The sequence below is a fragment of the Nicotiana tabacum genome, chromosome 10, assembly GCF_000715075.1.
Source record: "Nicotiana tabacum cultivar K326 chromosome 10, ASM71507v2, whole genome shotgun sequence".
Lineage (NCBI taxonomy): Eukaryota > Viridiplantae > Streptophyta > Magnoliopsida > Solanales > Solanaceae > Nicotiana > Nicotiana tabacum.
The window spans coordinates 155,823,881-155,837,299 of record NC_134089.1 but is presented as its reverse complement, the minus strand read 5'-3'; the positions used below and the strand labels follow the sequence as shown (position 1 = coordinate 155,837,299).

At 37.4% G+C, this 13,419-nt stretch overlaps 1 protein-coding gene across 3 annotated transcripts; it reads left to right on the top strand.

Annotated features, from left to right (window-relative positions):
• The first annotated feature begins 1,736 nt into the window (after positions 1-1,736).
• Positions 1,737-12,763, top strand: LOC107774068 (transcriptional adapter ADA2-like). 3 transcript variants are annotated; one of them, XM_016593539.2, is made up of 13 exons: positions 1,737-2,020; positions 3,955-4,010; positions 4,812-4,990; positions 6,204-6,269; positions 6,448-6,573; positions 6,655-6,715; positions 8,924-8,984; positions 9,063-9,106; positions 9,377-9,442; positions 9,801-10,023; positions 10,767-10,977; positions 11,766-12,083; positions 12,291-12,763. In XM_016593539.2, the coding sequence occupies exons 1-13, from the start codon at positions 1,968-1,970 to the stop codon at positions 12,480-12,482; spliced, it is 1,656 nt and encodes a 551-aa protein (XP_016449025.1). In that variant the 5' UTR covers positions 1,737-1,967; the 3' UTR covers positions 12,483-12,763. The 3 variants fall into 3 exon arrangements, with proteins under 3 accessions (XP_016449025.1, XP_075079532.1, XP_016449024.1); XM_075223431.1 differs by having other exon boundaries at positions 1,738-2,020; positions 9,347-9,442; XM_016593538.2 differs by having other exon boundaries at positions 1,738-2,020; positions 9,341-9,442.
• The last annotated feature ends 656 nt before the right edge of the window (positions 12,764-13,419 follow it).

Genomic DNA, 13,419 nt, shown 5'->3' with positions numbered 1-13,419 from the left:
TTCAGGGGTGAAAGAAGATGAAAAGAAGGGAAAGGCAAGCGAGCCAACAGAAGCAGTGGGATAGGAAAAGCAAAGCCAAGGCACCCCATGTATAGGTAATTACTACACAGTCATCTAGGCTTTGGAAGGCTGACCGACGGATGCAATTAATGCATCCATGGAAAATCGAGCCGACGGCGGTACCTTCACCTTGAAAAACGAGAATCAGAAGTGCAATGAATGAAGTTGAAAAGCACGAGCCCGTGGATGTCCAATCACCGCGAAGCTCAGGCCAGGAGTTGCATCATCGGTACGTCGTCGCCGAAAGAAGCTCCAGGAGTCAAGTGTCAGAATCATTTCCCATCTCTTCATTATGGGAAACACGGAGACTATCTGTATGCAACGAAATCAGAAAACTTGATTTCTCGCGGTCGGGACATTTCGGAAGCATGCCTCGGGACCCTGAGGGCGGGAGGCCGCGACCAAGTTGCCGACCTTCTGGGCTCGTCGGAGCCCGACTCAGAGGAAACGAAGACCGAAGCTAGGACGGAGAGGGAAGCCCCCAAGGCACATGGCTACGTCTGACAGGCCCGGCCTATCCAGAGCCTATGCTGGGGCATCACGTCAAACCATCCCATCTCCGTACTTTGTGTTTAATCTCCACATATTTGTACCATACTGTGTTCCCTCGCCTATATAAGGGGAACCCATACCACTTTGTAAAGGCTGATGTTGCTCCATTTTCTCCACAAAAAGCAATAATATCTCTCTCTCATATTTTGTTCGTTCTCACTGGCTCGAGGCCGCTTTAACATCTATTGTCTTCTTACTTATTTCATGTTATATTGTGCAACTTTGGCCGTAAAGAGCCTTGCTTGATCGTATCCTTAATTGTTATCTTATTCCTGGTTGCCCCCGATAGCTCGAGCTCGATTCGAGTCCCGAACCCGAGGTCCTTATCAACCGGCTTTGCATCCAGGCAACAGGCCCCTTCGGTTTGATTACTGTCTTGTTTTAGCTCGCATTTCATCGTTAAGCTTCACGTTCTTAGCATCAACTGCTCTAACAACTAGCTCGGGAATAGATCACGTATTTTTAGAATCCCATTTACAAATTTAATTATTGTTACCATTTTCACGGTAAACAAATAGGATTACAAGGCTACTATCTATGCCCGAAAATAATTATTCTAATAGGATTCCTAAAGGTAATCATGTAGAATTCCTAACGTGTAGTATTATGTCCTAAAATTAATAGGATTACAAAACTAATGTCTAGAATTCCGATTATGCCATTTTATTGTGAGTTATTATGCTTAATATTTATAATCCAACATTTTATAATAATATAGATAGATAGATATAAACTAGTCTCTATGTATGTGCCTCGCACGTAATGCTTTAGGAACAAAATATTAAACTAAAGTGTAAATGTTATGTTACATCTCACTTGTTTGAGTTGGACAATATAATTATTAGTTTTTTAAACATTGCTTAATCTTTTTTTTAAAAAGTATCTCTTACAACCAACTATAAAGGGCATCAATCATCTCGCATTCATGCAAAAGTCCATCCCCGCTATTATGCAGTTAGCCTAATCTAATGCAAACATCAATAACATTATATTTTTCAGTTCCAACACGAAACCTATAGGTCACACACATACATGATCAACTTTTTTTGACCAAACACACATAATCAACTTTGCCATTACTTAGAAGCTCGCAACCAACTATATAAACATTAAATAAGTATTACTACAATACTTTTAGTTTAAACAGTTAGAATTTAATTTTAAACTTTTAGCATACAACGACATACTTTATTGCCCAAATCTGGGAATTTTGCCAATAATCTATCGCACTTATCTTTCCGATAGCCGGAGTTGTGAGACACTAGAGTGCAGTGACGACTGAGATCTCCACCTCTTAGTTCTACAAGCAAGCCAATTGAAGCTCTATTTTTCGAATTCGGAGCTCCAATTAGGAAATGGGTCGTTCTCGGGCCGTACATCAATCCGCCGATGATGATCCAAGTCAGAGGTCAGTTAAACTAAAATTTGCTTATTTAATTTGATTAACGATTTCTTTAAATTTTAGTGTGCTTTTATAGTATTTGCTAAATATTTAGGTATTTCGAGATAGTTCTGGTGTTTTGTGCATGATACTTGAACATGGTTAAGCTACAACTCCATTATTTATGTTACTATATTGAGCAACCTAAGAGTAGGATACTGACTAAGTGAAAAAGCAAAGAAGAAGGTTATCGTTGTTAGGTTATATAACAAGAGAAGAGTTGGAGATACAAAGGAAAATGAGAGATAGACTGGAAGTCTTAGTTTGAACTTTGAATAGGCTCGATTAATCAATGATGATATAGCATTGTTGAATTATACTATTAGATACTGATTTTATGAGGAGAAAAGAGAGGTTGAGTTGCAGGTCTTTGATATGGAATACGAGGGTCTTGTTTCTCAATCTCTGTTAATATGAGAAGGAGCTTACTCAAATTGTATAGGATGTAGTGGCATGTTCTAACTCAGTAGAAGAATCATGTTTAAATTTCTTTAGCTCTAGCAGAACCGAATAAAAAGCTCCTTGAATGATAATTTAATATCTATTTTGAGGTTTTCCTTTTCCTTACATTGTTTGTTACTTTTGTAATAAAAGCGTGTATTAGCTGCTATTCGAATTGCGTTTTCTTGAGAGGATAGTCCCATGATTTGTTTGCCAATGTGTTTCCTAAAGAACAGCTATGTCTCAGCCCCAACCAAGTAGGGATCGACTATCTGAGGATAATCCTGACTGACCATGTTTCTCTATTTAAACTCATCTCATGCCATAATCATTCATAAAAGTAAAAGTAAAAAAATAAGTTAAATACATATAAATGATAGTAAAAAATAATATTAGAAGTTTTCTATATTTTTATTGGCATATAAACCTATGATAAAGATGCTTTTAGAAAAGCATCAAACCTAAATAATGTACTAACATGACTAATACATTTTCCTACTAGTTGCTATTAATTATACATGAATTCCAAGAAATTGTAAGTTTTTCGAAGTAACTTTCTTCCAAATGATTTTAGGTCTACCTCGTCCCATTTTAGCACCTTCACCCACCGTGATTTCACACCTAAATACTGATGCATCTAGAGGTTGACCCAGAACATGACCAGACCATTTCAAGCGACGTTATCTCATTTTAGCCTCAATATTTGCTACTTGCACCTTGCCAAAATGATCCTAGTTGTTAGAAAAAAGGAAATTGTTTTTAATGAGATACAATCCCTTCACTGAACCCCGCGCATAGCGGGAGCTTAGTGCACCGGGCTGCCCTTTTAGACATGTCATTCTCACTTGCATTAGTGTTTTGTTTCTTAACATCTCAGAGTTAAAAACTTTAAAAAGTTATCCAAGCTATTAAGTGCATTACTTTTTCTTTTGTTTTCCTTTTCTTCTCATGGGTCAAACTGACTAATTTTTTGTTTGAATTCGAACATAGAATTTTCAATCTTTTTGAAATAAAATTTACATACTTAGAAACTACATAAAAAATACTATAAGTCACAATAGTTAGTAGCTCAAAATATTTAAAAAGTATTTACAAAAACCATGGTCAAAGAAAATCTTGTTTGACTCCCGGGATCGTAATAGGTTCACATAAACTGAAATGGAGGGCGTATTACAGAGCAGCAGCTGTGATAGCTGATGCTTGGGCTCCGTTGCCAAATGGCTTACTTAACCTTTTGCTCGGATATAGATCCTTACCTTCTGGTCTAGAACATTGCTTTTCGCAAGTGCATAGACAGTTTAAATTTTCTTGCATTACATATCATGTACGGATATGTGTCTATGTAAACATAGTTCCGTACTTATCATTGCTTCATACAGAGCTGTATTTAATTTGATTCTATGTTTTATTGGCCTGATCTCATAACTTACTTTCTCTTACCCCCTTTAACTCTTTGATAGGTCAAAGAGAAAAAGGACAGTACCAAATGTGGAGAATTTTGATACTGCAGCTGCTGGTATGGTCTTTGAGATTATACATGGGTAATTAGCATCCTGGGGAATGAAAAATTTACAAAAGCAGGATCTCCCCTCAGTTTAAACAAACATGCATTTGACTTGTAAACTGGACACATTTGAACTATTTACTCCGTCTATCTAAAAAAGAAAGTCCTACTTTGAAGAGGAAAGTGTTGCGCCATTTTGTATGAAGCAAAAAACTTTCATAGAACCCCCTTTTCCCTTCCCGAGGAAAGTCTTGCAACATTTGTGTGTCACAAATTTTAATTCATGGGGAATTCCCGTTTTCTCTTTTCAATAAAACTTTTTGCTTTATTTTTCTCTCAAAGAAGCACAAGATTCAACATAAGACCAAACATGTTTCTGTAACGAACACTAAACTGTTTAAATTTTAACTGTTTATCATAAATAAATAATTAAGACTATAAATTTAATTCTTCTCATACTAAGGTGCCAAGTCAGATTCACATGGAGAGAAAGTACATAGTTCTTCATTCATCACAGTTTGTGGAACAAAATTTAATTTTTACCTTCTATTTCACGTTTCATATTTTTTAATCTTGTTCATGGCGGAACAGACCATATCAGAAATTGTTTTATTTCTTTTTCTTACTTGAAAAAAAAAAAAGAACAATTTATGAGTCTTCACTGTAAGTGTTCTCCCACGACATAGACATGCATTGTAACTACAATTTCTGGAACCTTGTTTGTTATGCCTGGTGTTCTACTCAGATGCTAATCACGAATTAATTCCCGTTTTAAGTTGAACCTTATAATTTGTCTTGTCTCTATATATGAAGGCCAAGTATTGAGCGACGGCAAAAAAGCTTTGTACCATTGCAATTATTGCAATAAAGACATCTCTGGAAGGATTCGAATTAAATGTGCTGTGTGCTCTGACTTTGATCTTTGTGTGGAATGCTTTTCTGTTGGAGCAGAAGTGCAACCTCACAAAAGCAATCATCTGTATAGGGTTATGGTTAGTGACTTCATCTAATTGAATTTCTCATCAAAATGGTGGACTACTTCAGTGAAGTACTTCTCTTATTGTGTTATTCGTATCTATCAACTGAACAGAAATAATCTAAGTCGGTGAAAATGTTTGAAGCAGTCTTAATTTGCAGCCCTAATTCGGAGTATATTTTGTTCAAAGCTCATGCTCCTCATTGATCTCACATTGCTGAAGCAGATGTCATCATTTTGTGTATATCCTAATTGCTTTAGACAAAGCTCTGGAAAATATTATGGAAGTTGTTGAAGCTGCTGAGTAGAGAACATCTTAAAGACCATTTTAAAAAGAAAAAGAAATTAAAAAGATTGTGCAAGGTGAACTCTATACCTGGTTTTATATCTGAAAGTTGACCACTCAGCTAATATGAAAGGGTTGTGCATTCTTCCTAGCTGCTTGATGGTCTTCATAGTCGTAAGAACTGTGTCTACAATCAATAGTTAATTATCTCCATGGTCATCTGCTAGCAAGATGGCTTTTGATCTAATCCTGTTTGTCAAAGTGTGCTGCTGTCTGTTGAAACACTATCATGATTTCATTACAAGCTTCTGGATATAATCCTTTACCTAGTTACCGATAGTGGGCTAAGTTGGATTCATAATGAGATGGAAAATAATAGATAGAAATGATTATGCTCATGAAAAGGTTGTTCTAACTGCAATAATGAGATGCTTACGTCCAGGAGACGATTTTCATGTGATGGAAGTAAGTTGGATGCTCATATTGATTTTTGATTCTATATTTAGAGAGGTAGAATTGAAGTTTACACCTTTTATGTGGATGCTAAGCAATAGAGATTGATATGGTTACTTTGTTGAACTTGTCAAACCTAAAAGCATGGGTTTTGCTAATATGCCCATTGTGCTCTCAAAATAGGAACAAGGTTCTTATGAAGTTGTTGCTCAAGAGTGAAATGCCAGCCTATAATCATACTTAATTACAAATAATGGGATCAGTAGGTGCCACTAGGTGGTTGTGTGTTCAGTGGATATCAACTTCCTGTCTTAACTGATCAATGATCTTAACCAAAGCAATTTTTCTCACACGTTTACTTTGTGGGAGGAGGTCCGGATCTTTTGTGCTTCTACTTTACATAGTTATATTCTCACCCTTTTTATAACATCTTATTTTCTATTGAAATATATGTCTGGGATATGTACTCAAGGCTTTCTTCTATCAACAGGATAACCTGTCATTTCCTCTTATATGTGCTGACTGGAATGCAGATGAGGAAATGTTACTTCTAGAGGTAGTTTTCTATCTTTCTGCTTGTGTTTAAACACTTCAATTATCATTTATTTCTCTACTCTATATTTTGTTTACAAGTTCTCTTAATGTATCTTAATGATCTTCACCTTATACATAATTTTGGAGGATTGCAGATCTCTTGCTTTTAGTTCATCACCTGTCCTCTTTTTCTTTTGCAGGGCATGGAAATGTACGGATTGGCAAACTGGGCTGAAGTTGCAGAACATGTTGGAACAAAAAGTAAATTGCAGTGTATTGACCATTATAATACCATATATATTAATTCTCCTTGTTTTCCGCTTCCGGTAAGTGATCCTCGTAACACAGTGCAGCATTACATCAAAGGCTTCAATATGAAAAGCTGAATCTACGTTCAATCTCTCTAGGACATGTCTCATGTTATGGGAAAGAGCAGAGAGGAACTTCTTGCCATGGCCAAGGATCAAGGTAAACTCAAGAGCTTTTTTTGTTTGAGATGGATAAACTCTAGAGCTTTTCTTTCTTGTATTTTCATTTTTCTTTTTATATCTCTTAGTCGAGGTATGCAGAAGCTGGCCGGACCCACCATCACTAAAAAAAGGTCTTAAGCTTAAAGTCAGATTGGGACTAACTTGAAAGAATGGAGCTAAGGGTGTTCGTCTCTTGGTTTAGTTCGGTTTTTAGACATTTTGGTTCGATGTTTTCGGTATTTGGTTTCTTAAAATGCTATACCAATACCATACCTGATTAAAATCGGTATGGTTCGGCTTTACTCCTTTTGGTTTCAGTTCGATAATTTCGGTTTGTTCAGCTTGGATAGAGGATTGTAACTCTGTCTTTTGTCTTTTAGAGGTAAAAAAATCATGGATAAAACAATAAATCAAAGAAAGTGTCTTCTACAACTTCCAATTTCTAGAGAGAGCGAGTCAGAAGAAAGGTATGTCTGATCTTATATGAACTTTTGAACTGGACTACCATCAGTTTGCTACCATCAGTTGTAAAATAAATATAGCCGGGAAACTGAAATTGCCGATTTCTGATTTCTAAAGCCTAGGTGGGAAAGCGGGAAATGTAAGTAGGTAAAAAAGGAAAAAGGGGGAAAGGTAAAAAAGTAAACCCTATAAGGATAACAACAACCCAGTAAAATCCCACAGGTAAAGGAAATAAATATAGCTGGGAAACTGAAATTGCCGATTTCTGATTTCTAAAGCCTAGGTGGGAAAGCTGGAAATGTAAGTAGGTAACAAAGGAAAAAGGGGGAAAGGTAAAAAAGTAAACCCTATAAGGATAAAGGAAGTAAAATTTTAGGGCTTTTATATTTATATATAATCTAAAATATGTGTATTGTGTAAGTATGTATTTCATTATCGTATGAGTATTTTGGTATTTTTTTTCTAAATACCGAACACGATACAACAACAACAACAACAACGACCCAGTATAATCCCACAAGTGGGGTCTGGGGAGGGTAATATGTACGCAGACCTTACCCCTACCCCGAAGGGTAGAGAGGCTGTTTCCAGGAGACCCTCGGCTCAAAAAAGCAATAGGAGATGATATATTAGTACCATAAAAATGCGTAATAAAAATAACAACAATATATAAGAGCTACGAAATATGAAATACAGGATACGAAATACGAAATACGAAATAGATGGCTGGTATAGTACAACTAGAAGGTAAAGCCCTGCATCAATAGACGACCACTGACATTCCTAGTCTAACTCCTAACTAGATAGTCTCTCTCACTTGTGCTGTAGAAATATTCACACTCTCCCCTAACCTACAACCTTAATGCTCGACCTCCATAATTCCCTATCAAGGGCCATGTCCTCAGTAATCCTAAGTCGCGCCATGTCCTGTCTGATCACCTCTCCCCAATACTTCTTAGGTCTCCCTCTACCTCTCCGCGTGCCCACTACAGCCAGTCGCTCACACCTCCTCACCGGTGCATCAGTGCTCCTCCTCTGAATGTGCCCAAACCATCTGAGTCTTACTTCCCGCATCTTGTCCTCCATGGGGGCCACACCCACCTTCTCTCGAATATCTGCATTCCTAATCTTATCCATACCAAATACAGAATTTTTTAAACACTTGAACCAAATACCATACCGGATACCGAAATTCGGTATATGCTAAATGATGCACACCCCTAGACGGGGCATTAACCCACTATAATGGTTTTGCCTCTTATTATCTGCTTCGTACGCTTTCTCTTTCTTGTCAGTGCATCAGTTTTGTGTTCACTGCATAACACAATCAAGCTGTGCTTTCCTCCTACCTCACGTCGGACAGGCTGATTTTTGCTTCAATTGGCTGGTTCGGCCATCAAGAGATTGTGTCTGTATTGGGTTATAAACAGAATTTTGGCAGGTTTTTCTGGGACCCTGAATTTTCCCTTTTCATTTGATGAATAAAAATTATATAGCAGACCAAGATCATTTGTATCCCCCCCCCCCCCCCCACGGCATCAGAAAAATAACAAAAGAGAGGGATAGCCAGAAATGTCTGGTTTCTGCATTCTTTCATAGGCCTGTCTGCTCATGCTCCATTTGTAGTCAACAGATATCATCATTTCTTGATAATGGAGTAATGATGCTTTAGAGGAAGTACAAGCATATCCACCATTCTCAGAATCACATTGTCTCTTACTAATTGAATGCTTATTCTTGTTAGGATATGCTGCTCCCCAGGAAGTGAATGTTAAAGAAGAGTCTCCATTCTCTGCAAGAATCAAGTATAGTCGGGTTTGTTCCAAATAAAAGCAAGTTTCATAGTTTTCTCTGTTCTCATACATTTGGACACGTATTTTCAGGATGGAAGATCAACGGGAAGAAAATTCAGCTGGACTTGCCTCAGGTAGTTTAGCTTCTGGCGCAAGTTGCTACCCTTATGATCATTCCCAACTCGGCTCCCATTAAAAAAAGAATAAAGTAGAAATAAATTTTCTCCCTATGTCCTGCAGAGGCAGTAATATATGTATAATGTGTGTGTGTGTGTGTGTATGGAGAGAGAGAGATGGGGAGAAAATTAGTATACCTTCGGTTTATGCTGGCATATGTTCACTTACTTTCTCTATCATATCGGATTTAGTTTCAGTTGGAGATTCTGCTTCTGGTGCATTGACAGGAGCTGGAAAGAGGACATCTGGCGTACTCCATAGTAAGGAGAATCACGATAGCATCAAAGTGGAAGGTATCAATCGCTCTAGCATTATAGCACAGAAAATAATGATGCTTACTGTTCGTGCACCATTGCTCCATCATGCATTAGGGTGTTCCCTTTAAGATTCGAATATCCATTTACTAGTCTTATAAAGTATGATTATTTAGTACTACTTCTTGTTGAGTGATGCTGTTCATAAATATTTTGAAAGCCAAATATGGGAAAGAACGTTATGCAAGTACATGCTTAGTCCAAATTTCTACTCGATTGTGAATGGGAGATTTCGTATCATTGCTGTAGTACTTAGATTTGATAATTTCTTTACAGTACACATGGTAACTTTTTTATCTGAGAGAAATGCTAAGTGGTTTTTGTTGTTCGACTTTAGGTTGTCCTGCAGACAGGAGTGTCGGAGAGAAAAAGCCTAGAACTGCAATGGATGAGGGGCCTTCTATGACAGAATTGAGTGGTTATAATTCCAAGAGAGAGGAGTTTGAAATTGAATACGATAATGATGCTGAGCAGATGCTGGCTGATATGGAATTTAAAGAGACAGATAGCAACGCTGAACGTGAACTGAAACTGCGGGTATTGCGTATATACTATAAAAGGTAAGTAATCCTCACAGAACTGTGATGTGGGTACTTATTTTCCTCCTCTTCCCCAGCATATGCAAAAAACTTAACATTAAATGCTAACTCTATCAGTTACCCTTTCCTTCCCCCCCCCCTCTATTCCAAGTGCGAGAATCATTGCAGAAGAGAGGTATCTGATTCTAAAAGTATTAACTTTTTGTCACATCTGAAAATGTCAATTGGCCTCTTGACTTTAAGGTGGTTTTATTGAATGCTTCAGTTGACTGATGCTTGCTGGTAGAACCACCTATATTTTAGTTTTCTTGGGGATCTTGTGGATGAATAGTGGACTTCAACTTGCCTTGAGCAACATAGCAATTTTGTAAAAACTGTCCCCTTCTGTGATGCATCTCTCTTCTCTCTGAAAAAGTAGATTCCATTCGATGTAAGTTTCTATTGCCCGTATGCATTTTCAGTTGTCCTCAGATTGAAGGTAGTTCAATACCTTGTTGACATCTCACTGGGTCTGGTTGATAATCTTCCCGTGATTGTGGTTTTGGGGGGGGGGGGGGAATCCCTGTTAGGTGCTTCTGGTGCATCATGTTGTCGATATGGATTTTTGAACTATGTATTCATGAGAAAATGTATCTATTGAAGGCAATTATATAGTACAATCAGCAATTGTCTATGCTAGTTGCTCTGATGTGCTAATTAATGGCTCATGAGACCCTTAATTCGTGTTAGTTTGTGAAATTCTTCAATATGTTAATATTCTGCAGGCTTGATGAGAGGAAACGTAGGAAGGACTTTATTTTGGAAAGAAATCTACTTCATCCTGATCCTTTCGAGAAAGACCTCACCCCGGAGGAGAAGGACATCTGCCGTTGCTACAGGGTGTTCATGCGTTTTAATTCAAAAGAGGAGCATGAGGATTTCCTGAGGAGCATCATTGAGGAGCACCGGATGGTAAAACGAATTCAAGATCTTCAGGTTAGATGAAAAGTCTTGCTAATAGCATACTTCCAGGATGAAGATCCTCTTTTCTGGGCTCTTTGGAATCTCTTCGGAATGAATATAATACGTATACACATATTGGAACATTAATAACTCGTAATCATGTTTTGTTACACATTAAAACGTCATGTTTCAGTACTAATATATTGGGAATGTGAAAAACACAAACTCAATGATATGCAGAATTTTAAAAATAATGTTTTATTACTTTTAACACTTGATCTTATAATTTAACGATATACTCGGTAAGCATTTTGTATTAAAATTACAACTTATTTTCTCCTATTTTTGTTACTACCATGCATAAAATCTACAAGCAAGCTATTTTCCTCAACCATAGGTAGTGGTCTCTTTTCTTTTGTTCTTGTAACGGTGTTGTCCGGACCAGCTTGAACGCACTTCACCTTGTCATAGGATGCCTACTCCCATCAGCACAACTAGGTCACTTTGTCCATCAAAATTTAGGCAAGAAAGAATTTAGCATATTTTGCGTCTGTTGGGGTTTGAACCCTGGTCTCTTGTGATTTTCATCCCGCTTAAGTAACAGTTAGGGCACACCATTGGGTGCTGTAGGTAGTGGTTGTTGCATGGTATGCATTTCCAGTTCTTAAAGCAAATAAAATTTGGTGAAAATTAAAGACCCATAGGTTGGCTCAAGCACGTACTTCTGGCATATGTGACAAATTTAAACACTGTATGTAGTGTCTTGTTTATTAAGTTTTCAAGTTAGTGTTAATATTGAAATATTCAGTCCCTGCACCCAGGATGCCCGAGCTGCTGGTTGCCGAACTTCAGCTGAGGCTGAAAGATATATTGAACAAAAGAGAAAGCGAGAAACTGAAGAAAATTTGCTTAGACTAAAGGAGAACTCCCAGAGTGGCCCAAGTGGCAAATATTTGCAAAGAGCAGGTCACTTTAAAGTGGAGCATAACAGCAGCCCCAGAGGAGTTGCTACAGGCCCTGAAATACTGGATTCTTGTTACAAGGACTTATCATCAACCACTGCACCACATGGTGTTGGAAGTGCTTTAGACGTTTGGGACGTCAGTGGCTTTTTCGGGGCTGAGTTACTCTCAGAAGCTGTAAGAATCTTCTGTTTCTGCTCCCAGATCATTAACCATGCACTCGATTTCATATGACTTACTATATATACCAGAATGGGGATTGATGTGGCTATTCTGACAGTTTTAGTGCTCCCAGAAAGATGATAATTTTCGAAACTTTTTGTTATTAGTGTACGGCTGCATCCTTTTAATCTTAACCTGCATTTGTGGCAACTGCAAATGCAGGAAAAACAGCTTTGTGATGAGATCAGAATCCTGCCGGCTCATTATCTAAACATGTTGCAGACAATGTCTATGGGGATCTTGAATGGCAACATCACCAAGAAATCTGATGCTCATGGTCTGTTCAATGTTGATCCGAATAAGGTGGACAAAGTGTATGAGATGCTTGTTAAAAAGGGCATTGCTCAAGCATAATATTGCTACTTCTCAGGTTCAAGCATGATTTCACTACTTTGTACCAAAGTGGCAATGATGTAAGATTGCTGACCTCTTTGCTTGAATTCTTCTAAATTATCTAAAGTTTTAGGTTAGAATGAAGGTTACTGAAGACATTGCTGTTCAATGGTATCGCATACTTGTAACGGAAAGAAAAGCCATGCAGTAGAAATCCATTATAATGTTACCATTGTAGATGTGAGGGTCGTAACACTAGTTTTTTAGAGTGTTCCCTTAGCATTGTAGTTATTATGGCTTTGTAAGTATTTGTCCAGAAGAAAAGTAGTGTGTTGTTAATGTTGCTGTTGTTTGAGGCATGCGTATACGTAAAGTTAATACCTCAAATTAGATTTAAGAATAATTTGCTGGTTAAAAGCTAGTTTTAACAATTGTTTCTTTTGTATTATTTTTTCCTCAAAACAGGGCAGTTGGATTCAGTATCAATTTTATGCCGTGTTCCTCAAAAAGTGCATAGTATTGCACTTTGCACGCCATTATACTTGTTCTTAATTGGTTTCTACGTTTTGATTTTGTAACGCCCCGTTGCTTTTCTATATTCTATGACTTTAATGCTTACTATATTGAAAATAATGGTTAGAAAGTTAGTTTGGTAGTTTAAAAATGTGCATTATAGATTAAAATTCAAGTAAATTAAAGGAATTTGAATTCATGAGAAGTTTCTTGTTCTAAAGTTTCACGTCATTCATTTTTGTAAAAATAGCACGCCAGTTTTCGAACTGGGCATTCAAAAATAACCATCGTTTACCAAGTCAATGAAAAATAGCCACTATTTTGCTGCAATAAAGACTGGTCCAGCATAATATACTGGAGTTCGGTGCACCTGTGTATGAACTCCAGCATATTATGCTGGACCGGTATACTTTGCTGGCTCCAGTATAATATACTGGAGCACCGG